Source organism: Periplaneta americana, chromosome 1 (genome assembly GCF_040183065.1).
Source record: "Periplaneta americana isolate PAMFEO1 chromosome 1, P.americana_PAMFEO1_priV1, whole genome shotgun sequence".
In the NCBI taxonomy this organism is placed as follows: domain Eukaryota; kingdom Metazoa; phylum Arthropoda; class Insecta; order Blattodea; family Blattidae; genus Periplaneta; species Periplaneta americana.
Genome location: NC_091117.1, coordinates 53,269,473 through 53,285,375, shown reverse-complemented (window position 1 = coordinate 53,285,375; position 15,903 = coordinate 53,269,473). Strand labels below are relative to the sequence as shown.

General features: G+C 36.9%; 1 protein-coding gene across 1 annotated transcript in view; it reads right to left on the bottom strand.

The window, feature by feature from the left end:
- The window catches only part of LOC138695623 (invertebrate-type lysozyme 6-like), a 28,568-nt gene extending 22,660 nt beyond the window's left edge, over window positions 1-5,908 (bottom strand). The window contains exon 1 of the mRNA XM_069819816.1: window positions 5,770-5,908. Coding sequence (XP_069675917.1) covers window positions 5,770-5,848 — 79 coding nt within the window. The 5' untranslated portion in view covers window positions 5,849-5,908. The remainder of the gene's footprint in view (window positions 1-5,769) is intronic.
- Window positions 5,909-15,903: the final 9,995 nt, after the last annotated feature.

Below are 15,903 nucleotides of genomic sequence, written 5' to 3'. Positions count from 1 at the left end.
CTTGTTGCACGTGATTCGTATACTTGTAACGAGTCACTCGTGCTCACGATTGGTACTCGTATTCGTGACACATGATTCTTACTTATGACTCGCGACTCGTACTCACGAACTCATACTCGTATTCTTGACAAGCGATTCATATTTACGACTCGTGATTCGTACTTCTGACAAGCCACTGATACTCACGACTGGTACTCGTACTCATGACTCGTGATTCGTACTTATGACGAGACACTCGTGCTCACGATTGATACTCATATCCGTGTCACGCGATTCGTAATTACGACTCGTGAGTCGTATTCACGGACTCATACGCGTATTCGTGACAAGTGATTCTTACTTATGATTCGATATTCATACAGTTGACCAGTCACTCGTCAGTCGTACTCACGACTGGTACTCGTACTCGTGACTCGTGATTCGTACTTATGACGAGACACTCGTGCTCACGATTGATACATATCCATGTCACGCGATTCGTAATTACGACTCGTGGGTCGTACTCACGGACTCATAGCTTATTCGTGACAAGTGATTCTTACTTATGATTTGTTATTCGTAAATTTGACGAGTCACTCGTCACTCGTACCCATGACTAGTACTCGTGACACGAGATTTATACATGACTCATGATTCGTACTCGTGACTGGTGCTTCGTAATCGTTACTAGAAATATAAATTTGCGTTGGATACTTTATAATCTAGCCGATTCAGTTGTAACAGAATCCTAGGCTGCAGATGAATATTCAAGTTTCGAGTGCAAAGGGAATCAGGCATAGTATAAGGAAAGAATAAATTATTTATTGTGTAATAATAATAATAATAATAATAATAATAATAATAATAATAATAATAATAATCGTTACTTTAATATTTCTGAAGAGACAACCCAAAAATTCAAGGAGAAGTCAAGAATTTGTCAGGTCAGAAATTGCAGCCATAAAAATGTCTGTTCAGGCTGGATTCAACTCTCATCTGTTGGGTGTTTTACGGCCTCAAGCCGAATTGACTCTTGGAAAATTATATTGGGTCTAGTAATTACGAGTAAACGAAAAAGAAACTTCTCTTCTCGCATATTAAATCAGTTTTTATCATCATTATATACCCTAGCAACGTGTACAAGGTAATCGTATTGCTTGAATTAACAAATGAAGACCGGTTGTTACCATGTGATCATCTTCTCCATAGCTACAAGAATGCTCCAGACTGGTCACGTACCTCCATGCTTCCAGACCGCAAGAAGTGTTCTCATTTATAAATCTGGCGACGAAAATGACTTTAAAAACTGGAGACCAATTACTATTTGTTCCGTGTTACGTAGGGTAATTGAACGCGTCCTCGATAAACGCCTTCGAGAATACATAAAATTCAATCCTCATCAGAGGGGATTTACACATTCTCCAGGAACAATAGTTAATACATCCCTTCTCAGGTCCATTTTAATGTCCGCAAAATCTAAAAAATGTGATGCAACTCTCGTTTTCCTTGACATTAATAAGGCATTCGATAATATCGGGCACTTGCACCTATCAAACACATTAGATAGCTTGCTTATTCCAAGCTTGTTGAAAACGTTAATTTTGAATCTTCAACTAAATAATTCCACTAGAGTAGAAATCAATCATAAAAAAACTAATCCCATAGATTTACGAAAAGGAGTTATCCAAGGATCGCCCCTTTCACCCGCATTATACAATCTATGTACTGACCACATCCTTAATGAATTGTCAGAAGACTCGATCGCTGCTTGTTTTAGGTTTAAAACCTATTACTGTACTTGGTTTTGCAGATGATACTGTTATCATAGCTAAAAACAAAAACTCTGCTTTAGAACTCACAAGGATGGCTATTGATCGTTTCAAAGCTATTGGTTTAGATATAAATGTAAGTAAATCTGTAGCTATTAATATTTCTCGCGGTAAATTGCATCCAAATCAACTAAACATTTCTGATGACACTACTGTTACATGCTTAACTGCAAATGAGCATGTACGCTACTTAGATGTTAATTTTTCTGACGTTTGTATATTCGATTCCCAAACCGTTTTAAACGACCTGAAAACTAGATTAGATTTGCTAATTTCGTCGCCTTTATTACATCCTGATCAAAAGTTTTGTATATTGAATTCCTCAATTTGCCCATCATTAATCTACACATTTCAGACAATGCCCTTGAAAACAATACCCAATACTTTTTTAGATAACGCTGATAAAATTATTAAAAGCACTCTTAAAGAAATTTTGCAACTACCAGCTGACACACCCGATTCTATGATATATACACATCGTAAATATAAAGGTCTTGGTCTTTTTAGGGTACGCTGGGAATCCACGCTACAACACATTAACGGCTTAAGGGTATTACACAAAACTAATGATCCTTACATTACTTCCACTAGGGACCTTATTGAGGAGAGTAAAACATGTTTAAGGAGCCTTAAATTAACTCCTGCTAATTCTTTTTTAAATAATCGTGAAAATTTTGTGGACTCTCGAAAAGTTAGAGACGCTTTAAGAGACAAAGAATTTGAAAATTGGTGTACATTGCAACAAAAGGGTAAAGGAGTGATTCTTAACAAAGAGTTCCCCCCAGCAAACAGCTGGATAAGAAATCACAAAGGTCTAACCCTCTCGGAATGGAAGCTATGTCGCTCCGGTCCGAGCTGTACCTGGTAGAAGTCGGGATGGTACCCGCTGTAGGCGCTGTCTCAGCGAGATTGAAACTCTTCCCCATATCCTTGGCTTCTGCCCCTATAGTGAGGTCCTTCGCAACATCCGTCACCATGCTGTCCGTTCTATGCTGGCCGAGGCACAGAAGGAAGTAGGGTTTACAGTCCATCAAGAGGTGCAGGGACTAGCCACACAAGGAAGTGTTCGGCGAATTGATATCATGGCCATTAAGAACAAGTCGGCATACATTCTCGATCCCACCATCAGATTTGAGACACATGCAGATCAACCGCATGAGGTGGACAGTGAAAAGAAACGGATCTATGAACCAACAATCCCGTTCTATAAAGATAAATATAGCCTGTCCCATATTGATGTAATAGGTCTGATGGTGGGAGCACGAGGTACCATACCCTCCTTCTTTGCCAACAAATGTAAAAACCTGGGCCTAACACACAGCATTGTGAAGGAAATAGCCATTAGTGCCCTCAAAGGATCGATTCAGATATTGAGAAATCATTTGTATGGGAGTGATAATGCAAATTTCAAGTTATCTTAACCGATGGCTGTTGTGATTTAGATATCAATGCCAATCACTCCGTATTATTATTTTTCTCGCGGCATTCAAATCATTCTAACCTATCTGATAATATCCCCCCTTTCTTAACTGCAAATGAGCACAAACTCTACTTAGGTATACATTTTTCTGACATTTTGCATATCTGATTCCCTAACCGTTTCTAATGTGTATCATTTTACCTTTTAAGTGTGTTTCCAAATTATATGTAATACGCTTTGTCAAATCTGGCAACCTTTTCATAAGGGAAGCTAAATTTATTATTATTATTGCTTTGAAGTGGATTTTTGAAGAGATATGCCTTGTGGGCCTTCTTTTTTGTATGTTATCGAATTAGAATGGAGCTGCTTGCTGTGAGAGTGTCCGGTTTCAGTACAAGCTGACGAAATTTACGTGATCTTACTCAGCCACTACATAGTCTTCTTGTAATATTAATTTATAATCATTTATGTCTTCAACCATCTTTTCATTTTACTCGAAGTCAGCCACATATATCAGACTCATTAATCTTTGCGTGAAATGATTGAAAATAGCTTGGTGGACAACGGTTACTGTGGTCATTGATGACATAATTGTAACTATCCGCTTCCGCCTACAAACCAGTCTAGTTTAAGTATTATTTGAGACTTAAATGGGTTATGGACGAGAATGAAGCGTATGAAATGGACAGGCAAAGTAAACACGAAAGCTATGGTAGGAAGAGTGGGTGAAGAAAGAATAATGCTGAAACTGATCAGGAAGAAAAAAAGGAATTGGCTGGGTCACTGGAAAAGAAGAAACTGCTTACTGAAGAACGCACTAGAAGGATTGGCGAACGGAAGAAATGTCCGGAACAAAAGAAGGTATCGTTTCGGAGATACATGTCGGCTCCATCAGCAGGGTAAGAAGAAAATGAGAACTTTTTTTGTTTCATCCATGTCTGTCCGTCAATCCGTCCACCCGTTTGCTCTCCATCCATACACCCGTCTCTATCTGTTTGTCTCCCTTGCCCGCCCGTCTGTCAATTTACCTACCAATCAACCCATCTATTCACCAATCAACATATCCATTAACTCATCCATTCATATTTAATCCACCAGTTCATTCACCCAACAACCCATCTGTCTATCAAGCCATTAATCCATTAACCCATCAATCCACCTATCAACCCATCCACCAAACCACTAATCCATGAACTCATGAACCCATCCATCCACCTACTAACTCATCAAATCATCCACCAATCAACCCATCCACTTATCGAGTCATTAATTCGTCAAACCATGAACTCATCCATCCATTAACCGATTAATCCACCAGGAACCTATTTATCCATCTACCTACTAACTCATCAAATCATCTACCTATTAACTCATCAACCATCCACTTATCGAGCCATTAATCCATCAACTCATGAAATAATCCATACACCTATTAACCCATCAATTCATGCACCTATTAACCCATCAACTCACCCACCTATCGAACCATTAATCCATCAACTCATGAACCCATCCATCCACCTATTAACCCATCAAATCATCCACCTATTAACCCATCAAATAATCCACCTATTAACCCATCAAATCATCCATCTCTTAACCCATCAACCCAACCTCCTATTAACCCATCAACCCATCCACTTATCGAGCCATTAATCCAGCAACTCATGAACTCATCCATCCACCTGTTAACCCATCAAAACATCCACCTATTAACCCAGCAACCCATCCACATATCGAACCATTAATCCATCAACTCATGATCTCATCCATCCACCTATTAATCCATCAAATCATCCACCTATTAACCCATCAAATCATCCATCTATTAACCCATCAACCCATCCACATATCGAACCATTAATCCATCAACTCATGAACTCATCTATCCACCTATTAACCCATCAAATCATCCACCTATTAATCCATCAAATCATCCACCTATTAACCGATCAAATCATCCACCTATTAACCCATCAAATCATCCACCTATTAATCCATCAAATCATCCACCTATTAACCCATCAAATCATCCAACTATTAACCCATCAAATCATCCACCTATTAACCAATCAAATCATCCACCTATTAACCCATCAAGTCATCCACCTATTAATCCATTAAATCATTCACCTATGAACCCATCAATCTATCCACTTATCGAGCCACTAATCCATCAACTCATGAATCCACCCATATACCTATCAATCGATCAAATCAACCATCTATCAACCTATCAGACCATCAACCTATTAATCCTTCAGTCCATCCACCTATCAGCCCATCAATCCATCCATGCATAGTTCCTGGTAATGGATATAACTGATAAGTTCCATTTCTCCTTCTCCCCTGATTACAGAGCCGATACGTGGCTGGGAAGTGTTGGATGGTCCTACATCCTTCATACCATAATTTCCACACAAATTAAGCTTAAGAATTTCCCTGAGGAAAATAACAAAATACAGCTATGGGATAATTGATTTTATGAAGACGTTACGGATCTTTGCCCGTGCCTGACATCAAACTCCTAACCTGTATTACCTCGTAGCAGCAGCAGACTCCATGTGGTGCCGACACCCAGCAGCAGTAGAAGCAGGGAGGCTGCGTTGGCGCGGTCCATGTCAGCTGAGAACTGAGAGGGCCTGCGACAACACACGTTATATAGGGCATGCTGCGCCTGTGTGCCGGCAGCCACACTGACAGCCGTGCAGCGACGTCATAAATTGTGTGCACGCCGGCCCACTCCGCGTGGAGTGTGATCCTGTTGGGGATAATTTTCTGGGGAAACATAAATCACCTGTCGATATCTAATGTGAAGGGGTGAGCATATTTATGAAGGGAATTAGCGTCAATGTGACTCTTCAAGTGTTATTTTCACTGCTGTGAACGCGAAGTGTACGCCTACCATAACAAAACGTTACAAAATTTGAATCAGAGACGCTAAAAGCAGGTAATGAGAGTGACTAAAATTCTTATGTTATCTTATCTTGCTATCCCAACTGCAGAAGATATCAAGCATTTCTTTGGAGTTCTGGCTAATGAGATAAAAGTCAATAGTTTAATGATCGATACTCCTAAAACTTAATATATGAAAAGGATCAATACTCTACTGTATATGCATGGAATATTTGAAAATTAGTGACAACACTTTAATTAAGATCAAGAACTTACTTATTCACATACTTAGGCCTACAGCTCTTAAAGTAATCCTCCAGTAACACGTACTTGTCGCCAAATGACAAATGCCCTCCACAACGTCACTTTGCTCTAATATTCTGACTGATTGCTATGCAGCTGTTATGATGACCTGTCTATTTCTTAAGCGTATTTCTATCGTAAGTTCTTTCATCCTAGGGAAAAGGTCTTTAAGGGGTTAGGTACAGCTTACAACAGTAACATTTTTGGAAATATTCAACAATTTTTCCTCCATTACTGTATCTTGTACAATAAAGAAAATTGGTATGTATAAAATATTGTCCTTCTGCTATACGAAAAAAAAAAATATTTTTACGATTTAAAAGAAATTACTTATATTTTTTTTTTTCAAAATTAAAAATGATGGCAGTTCACTGTGCAGTGCTGAAGCTTTTCCCTCATAACTCATAAACTTGTTAACTTTTTCATGTTCTCTCTCTTTTATTTTATTACTGAAACTCAAGTTTACAATATCATGCTCTTCTTTCAACTACATTCCTTAATAAATAATACTTTTTTTATTTTCTGTTAGAAAAAAATACTGATATTTGACCATTTTTAAAACGAATTTATTTTTCATCAGACAATCTATCAAAAGTAGAGGAGTGATCTTGCATCATATTGTTGATATGACATGTATCAATACACACAGAAACAATTCATCACAGAATGTTGGATAGTTTTTTATTTATGTGGGAAACGCTTCATCACTGCACAGTGAACTGAATTTTGAAAAAAAAAAGAAAAAATGTAATTTTTTTTAATTGTAAAAGTATTTTTATATAGCAGAAGGACAGTGTTTCAAACATACCAATTTTCATTATTGTGCAAGATACAGTAATGGAGAAAAAAAATGTTGAATGTTTCCAAAATCTTACTGCTGTAAGCTGCACCTAACCTCTTAAGCAATATACCTTTTAGTGAGGCGGCACTTCACATTATTAGTATACAGTGCTGTCTCCCTGTTTTACAATGCCTCTCGTACAAGTCATTTAGGTCGTTACTTCTTTTAGTTTATTGTTGCAATTCTTGCACTAGTTTTTTTCTTGTCCGTCATCAATTCTTCCACTAACCTTACTTCTCACCCATTGTTATACCAAAATTACTATACTTCTAATTCTTGACCCCCCTCCTGTATGGCACATTTCTCCTCACTCCACATCTCTAACTATTTGCACTTTTCACTGCTACTTTATTTTAGGTCTTAGTTTCTTTTCTCTCGGTTTATTTCCCCTCCACACCATTTCCTTAAGTCACACTGCTTCTTCACCTTGTTTCCCCTCTTCCTTCATCACTGCTCCCTGAACTATCTCCTACTTGCGTTTCTCTACTTCTCGTCAGCCTCGATTTGGACCCTAGTTCCTTCACCCGCTTCGGAATTGCTGCCATCTGATGTCCACTATAAATAAGTAATTCGTATTTTATGTTTACATTTTTTATATAGGCACATCCCTTGGTACATTTCTTCACTGTTCTTAGATGTTTGATTTCTGACTTATTTATATCAGCCATTCTTTTTTCGCTGTCCACGTGCCATATTACTCTTAATACAGGCTAAACATAAACTTTCCAGTGCTTATTTCTTAGTGTATGAAGCCTATGTGTTTGAATTTATATACTGTAATTCTTTATTTAAATCTATTTTGGTGATATTTAGTGGTGTATCACAAATTATTATATCTATGAACGTGTTCTGAAATTTGACTCCTTAAGAACAATTTTAATCTATTGAGATATTTTCCTGGGAAAATCTGCTTTTTAAAATTATGTTCGTTATTTTTTCTTTGTTATTGTATCCCATATCAGAAATATGTACATTGCTTCATGGTGACCGCATAACCGAGGAGTCCCACTGTATTGTCACGCTATTGAGGACAAAACTGGTCATAGAGATCAAACCTTGGAAACAGTTGATGATTATGATGATGACTGAACCTTTCAATTTTTTTTAACTATTTAGTGTCGAAATAAAGACGTAATACGAGTGTCGTAATTTTTAGGATATTTAAACACTTTCGTTACAGATTTTGACGAAAGCAGAATACAGAGTCATGACGTCCTTTTGTGTACTGGTAAGACAACTTATTCGTTCACAAGAAGTGACCCTTTTGTTCTCACATACATTATAAATCTCTGAATTTATTTTCGAGGAAGGTAAAATACCAGCTGTACTCAGAATTCATCTTTTGATGTCACTCCTAGGAACGTAGAAATGACATTTTTTTTTTTTAGCTTTTTATCCTTATTACAATCGTACAGGAAGTCCATAATTTCTGCTTTGCTTAGTTACCTGCTAACAGTAACTTCTTCATTATAAACAATTAAGAATTCACGTCGATTATAATCGAGTACTTGGAAAATGTTTGAATAACAGTTATGATTTGCAACATGGATTGAGATCGAGTTGTGGCTTCGTATTTTCGGACTATGGTGATCGATTACTAAAATTGATCACTACGATATAAGTTAAACGTTTTGTTCAGTCTTTCCGATGCATTATTAATTGTGCTTCTTCAGTTACACTTGTATACATATACAATATCGTTAAAGAAAACATGGGCATAGAACGCCATGCTTCCTTCACCTCAGCGCTAGAATGAGGGGATTGTGCTCGATTTGATCGCCTTTTACCTCCGGGAAAGATCCGGTATTGAATTTGGCAGAAGACTGAGCGGACCCCCGGACTGTTCTGGAAGTTTGGCAGCGAAAAAATTTCCGCCATCACCCACGATGGAACCCTGTACCTTCTAGCCCTTAGCCAATTGCTCTATTAAATGAGCTATCCGGCCGTCATATCATATCATATCATATCATATCATATCATATCATATCATATCATATCATATCATATCATATCACGTCACGTCACGTCACGTCACGTCACGTCACGTCACGTCACGTCACGTCACGTCACGTCACGTCACGTCACGTCACGTCACGTCACGTCACGTCACGTCACGTCACGTCACGTCACGTCACCTCACATCACATCACATCACATCATATCATATCATATCATATCATATCATATCATCATATCATATCATATCATATCATATATCGCATCGCATCACATCACATCAAATCACATCATTTATCATTTATCACATCACATCACATCATATCGTCGCCTGAATGCAAGAACTAGGTAACTTGATTTATCATATTTTGTGACATTGCCTATTTACTTATTTATTGCACTAAGGAATATGTCTCGTTTTCTTTTACCTATTTGTTATATTGGAAAATAGATGTCGCTGGTATCGTTCGATTAGTTACCTAGATCCTGGATTACATTTTGTGCGATTTTTGCTATGCTATATAAGAGGTAACTAAAAAACGCATATTTCGAGTTACCTAGTTCTTGCATTCAGGCGACGATATCATATCATATCATATCATATCATATCATATCATATCATATCATATCATGTCATGTCATGTCATGTCATATCATATCATATCATATCATATCATATCATATCATATCATATCATATCATATCATATCATATCATATCAGATCGCATCGCATCGCATCGCATCACATCACATCACATCACATCATATCATAGGCCTATATTATAATTGTGAATAACAGGAACAGAAAAAAAAGAAGAAAATAACTTTACACTTGTTTATGGTATTGTCCACTGGCAATCCCAAAAGAACTCTATAGTCTCATATCACTATGCCGTTTTCATTTTAGTCTTCTATGGTGAATTGGAATAAAGTGATGGGGATCCTAAATAAATAGGTGTGGATTGGAAAGAGAGATGGCTGTTCAGTAATCTTTATATGATACGAGTCAGTGTCAGGATAGGAGAAGAAATGCCAGAAGGGAGTGAAATAGGGAGAGGAGTGCGTCAAGGATGTCCTTTATCACCTACCCTGTTCAACATCTACTTGGAGGAATTAGTGAAGAACTGTTTTCAGATCATGGGAGGGGTGATAGTAGGAGGAAGAATAAAGTATATAAGATTCGCTGATGATATGACGTTGTTAGCAGAGAGGAGATGATACTAAGGGATATGCTACTAGAGCTAAATGATAGCTGTGAGCAGTGTGGAATAAAGATAAATGGAAACAAAATGAAGACCATGGCCATACGAAAAAAATAAAAAAGGTAAACTTGCGAATTCTAAATGACGCAGTACAGCAAGAGGAGAGCTTCAAATACTTGGGGTGTACTATAAACAGTAACATGAGCTGCTGTCAGGAAGTCAAAAGGAGAATAGCAATGGCCAAGGAAGCTTTAAATAGAAAACGGAGCAACTCCTGCGGACATTTGGAAAAAGAACTAAGGAAGAAACTAGTGAAGTGCTTTGTATGGAGTGTGGAATTGTATAGAGCAGAAACATGGACATTACGTCTAAATGAAGAGAAGTGAATAGAAGCATTTGAAATGTGGATATGGAGAAGAATGGAAGGTGTGAGGTGGACAGAGAGAATAAGAAATGAAGCTGTGTTGGAAAGGATGGGTGAAGAAAGAATGATGCTGAAACTGATCAGGAAGAGGAAAAGAAATTGGTTGGGTCAGTGACTGAGAAGAAACTGTCTACTGAAGGATGCACTGGATGGAATGGTGAACGGGAGAAGAGTTCGAGGCAGAAGAAGATCTCAGATGATAGACGACATTAAGATTATGAATCATATGAGGAGACAAAGAGGAAGGCAAAAAACAGGAAAGATTGGAGAAAACTGAGTTTGCACTGAAAGACCTGCCCTTGGGCAGAAAACTGAATGAATGAATGAATGAATGAATGAATGGATGAATGAATGAATGAATGAATGGGCTGGATCTTGCGGTAGATTCGTGACAATGGCTAGAAGTATCGGATTCATAATAATAATAATAATAATAATAATAATAATAATAATAATAATAATAATAATTCTTTATTTATACTGGCAGAGTTAAGGCCATAGGGCCTTCTCTTACACTCTACCAGGTCACAAAGTATACAAGCAATTAAAATTTAACAAAAAGTTAAAGAACAGAATACTAACATATTACAAAAAAAAATAAATAACAGCATAATAAAATCGACACTAAACAACATGAAAAATGTGGTTTAGGAAAGAGTGATACAGTCTGATGAAGCTGTGTCTTGGGACCTCCATCACCTCAGGAATAAAGAGATCGTCGTGCAAGTTCTTGTTATTAATATACTAAGATTCACCAGACATCAGCCTCAAATAGCGATTTTGCATGAACTGTATTCTTCTTATATGAAATGCAGAAGCAGATCCCCAAATTGAAGATCTGTATTGCCACACAAGTCGCACAATTGAAATATAGATGTCTTTTGTAGTGTAGAGGCAATGGAGACCTGTCTTGAACAATGTATTTTAGCAGGTAGAGTGATAGCAACATGCCGTAAAAATGCATTCAATTTTAAAATATAGCAGTTATTATATTTCTCACTCTACTAAAGTGAATGGCCACGCAGAATGTACACGTGTCAGTCATATTTCCAATGGAAGATACGGAAATATCCAGCTCTGTAATATATCTTGCAGAAGTAGGGTACATCAAGCTACCTCTTCATCTCCTGCTGTTGATCCTTAAATCTCTCACAATAACGTTTTCATTTACTGATCTCATGTCACTTACCTGACGTACAAAGAGCAATCTGTAAGTTTCCGGACTGTCCTGAATGTAGGCAACACACAGGACATAAGAAACATAGAAGTTATCTAGAACCAAGAAAACGCCTGGAATCTATGCTAAATGCATCACTTGAAAGGCAGAGAAGAAGCCTAGTCATAAGGCGTATATGGCGAGGTTACAAGAAAAATCAGAATAGGTCCTTGACATATTTGCACAAAATCACTTGTAGAAGCTCAGTTCTTAAAGACAATGTGACACTATTTGATAGACTGACTCAACAAGCATAGAAGCAGTGATCTTCAGTGACACGCGCATGTATGTTTACCGGCATAATAAATACAAGTGCAGTTCGGAAATATATTGATTTCACCTTGTATGTCAGCCGTTGGCTTTACTGGTCTTCCTCTAAGTCGTGGTCTTTCTCCAGACTGCTGAGGCCTAGACATACCGATACTCAAAATGAAACTACTCACAGAAACTCAAATTTGATCTATTCAAGCCAAATTCTTAAGAGTATATAAATTATAATTATTTCCCACTTTCGAATAAAAGAGTTCGCCATAATTGCAAGAAACAAATATTTATTAGCAAAAAATAATAATTTATTTTTAATAAATTTGTACAGCTTACAGAGTTTTCCTGTGGATTTGATTAGGCAAATACACTAAGCATTCAGTATTGAAAATTTTGACACACACTCTATATGCAGAATTTCTTTAAAGAATATGCGAGTTCCTATTATAATTACATTTTATAATGTGTATGCCCCTACATATGCTCAGAAATAGAATTTGGAGTGTATAAAAGTAGTGGATTTAATGATCGGAGCGAGAGGTAGGCCTACCTTCATAGAACATTTTTATAACTTCTGCAAATAATTCCAATTAGATGCCAAATTTATCAAGAATATTGAGTTAGTGTTGCTAAAAGGTCCACTAACAATATTTAAAAATTATTTATATTTCTTATCAGTTATTGCTGTTATGTTTTACTATTATCGTTTTCTGGACTTTCTCAGCAAATATATTCACATTTTTAGTGGAGGAAGCAGAAATAAAATGTATTCAATGTGTGTTTAGGGGTCTTGGACACTACAAATTTTGTTACTTAAAGAAGTAGAAGAAGAATTAATTAAATTCATTAAAGCGAGATAGTTCAGGAAGTTCTACCAACTATCAAAAAATTACTATTGTGACCTACTTTCATTTGTTTATGTTTAAATACGCTATAGCATAGCCATCTTAAATTTAATGGCTGTGTCTGTAGGAAATGCAACTTTTGACTGCCTTCAAAATTCTACATATGCCCAGCTTAAGAGTGTTTGCAAAAACAAATGTATTCATTCCAGAAAATTAAATAATTGTTCTTATCAGTTTCGTAAATTTTACAGCTTATAGAGTTCCCCTGTAAATTTCATTAGCAAAATTGCGCCAAACATTCTGTATTAAACATTTTGATACATTATATGCGGGGAGTATTTTCTTAAGAATTAAGAGAATTTTACTAATATATACACTTATTTATTTTACTTGGTTATTTAACGACGCTGTATCAACTATTATGTTATTTAGCGTCAATGGGATTGGTGATAGCGAGATGGTATTTGGCGTGATGAGGCCGAGGATTCGCCGTAGATTACTTGACATTTTACTGCGGTGAATAGGAGCACAGCATTACCTAGAAAATATGTACTGTATTTGTCTGGTTTCGAACACGGTGAACCAGTTCTCAGTAAAGAAACGACAGCAGAATTCCGCGTTAATGACAGTTTCGGGTATGAAGTCAAGAAGCTTCTGTGAAAATTGCACGATTAAAGTGTGATGCTATTGTATGTTTGAAGTAATTCGCTCGTTAGTTGTGGGAGAGGTTTGCTTGTGCCCTCATAATGACATCTTTTACCTTCGTAACTCTTCGACAGTAATCACGTATTTGGTTGCAGGGTGTTTCAACAAGTTTCAAAGAGCAGTGATATAATATTTTCTTCTTGTTCTTCATTCAAATAACTAAGTGAAAATTACAATAGGTACAAGGTTGAAAATACTCTCAACGGAAATTGATTATTCGGAGCGTTCGGCAGGACATCCTAGATCGGAAAGGATAAAATGAGATCATCAGGCAGAAAATGAATATTCACAATTTTGAAAATGAATATTCACAATTCCGAAAATGAATATTCACAATTACTTATATTTTGTAAAATAATACATTTAGAACTGAATTGTAAGTAAGACGAATGTCAGACCAATGATTACCAAGAAAGATTTTATAATGGATCCCACCTGGTAGAGGAAATCCATTATTTGTCCCAAGTATTGAAAATGTTGCGCCCTGCATTTTATTTAATCGCTTATAATTCAGTCAATTATACTGATAAATATAATGTGTTTATAGTGCAATTTATTGTGTATAGATAACAGAGAGATGTGTTATAAAGGTGGCAATTCTGTCTTTATCCACAGTTTCCACTTTGTTTTTCTGGGATTCGAATTCTGACTTAGAAGAAATAAAAAAAGGAGTGTGCCTAATGTATGAAAAAGGATTTGAAGAATTCTGATATATATATATATATATATATATATATATATATATATATATTTATTAAGAATTCAGATATTTAATTTATTTGCGGAGAAAAGTTAGGAAAGGCATTTATTAAATCCACAAATGTAACTATAAATCTAAAACAAGAAGACAAACTGCAATAAGAAGACTTTCCTTTCGCTACTGACAAAATTGAATGACAATCTGGTAATTTCAAGTGTGAACAACGATCAGATTTAATAATAATATAGAGGTTTTTTTACGGGTTTTCGGCCTGAAACGTAATTCATATTGTGTAACCAATGATGAAAAACACCTTTAGACTTGGAAATATTATATTTAAAATGGAAATTGTCAAGACTGGAAAAAAAAAACTATTTTCTATAACACAAACATTTTGAGAAATATTATTAATGGAGAAAAATTAGCTCCAGCGCCGAGGATCGAACCCGAGACCCCCAATTCTACGCACTGGGCGCTCTAAGCATTAAGCTACGCTGAGGCTCAATCCATAGCACTGGATAGAATCTTTCTCTTTTGGTATTTTCCCTTAGTGGCCTTAGTGTCCAACGACATTTCCGAACAAGGTTTGGTGCAGAACCAACCAGTGGACCTACAATTTACAAGTGGTGTAATCCGATTTTAAGGCAAGGGGATGCATTTTTAAGAGGAAATCAACCGTACACCAGCCAGTAAACGAGGAAACAGTTGAGCGTGTCGGTAAAACTTTCTCATGTAGTCCGCGAAAATCTAACAACAGAGTCAGCAGGGAGCTGTAAATACCGAAGTCGACTGTATTGAAGATTCTGCGCAAGCGGTTGCGATTTCATCCATACCAACTAAAGTTGATACAGGTCCTAAAACCAGAGGACAAAATGCTGCGACTTTCTTTCTGCTGGAGTTTGCAGGCTTTCATGGAAAACGATGATGATTTTGTTGGATTCCTAGTGTTTATCGACGAAGCCACCTTCCATCTTTTGGGTAAAGTGAACAGACATAATGTCAGAATCTGGGGGTTGGAAAATCGACATAGTCACGTGAAGCATATCCGTGACTCTCCTAAGGTAAACGCGTTCTGTGCTTTAAGCCATGAACAAGTGTATGGTCCCTTCTTTTTCACTGAAGAAACGGCAATGGAAATAATATACCTGGATATGCTCCAGCAATAGCTACTGCCGAAGCTGAAACGAAACACATCCGATTTCATCCCCAACAGGACGGAGCATCCCCACATTTCCTCAAACAGGTGAATTGGACATGCTGGTTGCAACAACTGTTATCTTCTTTGTTGATTTCCACGTTTTCCAGACGTGACATTCCTTGATT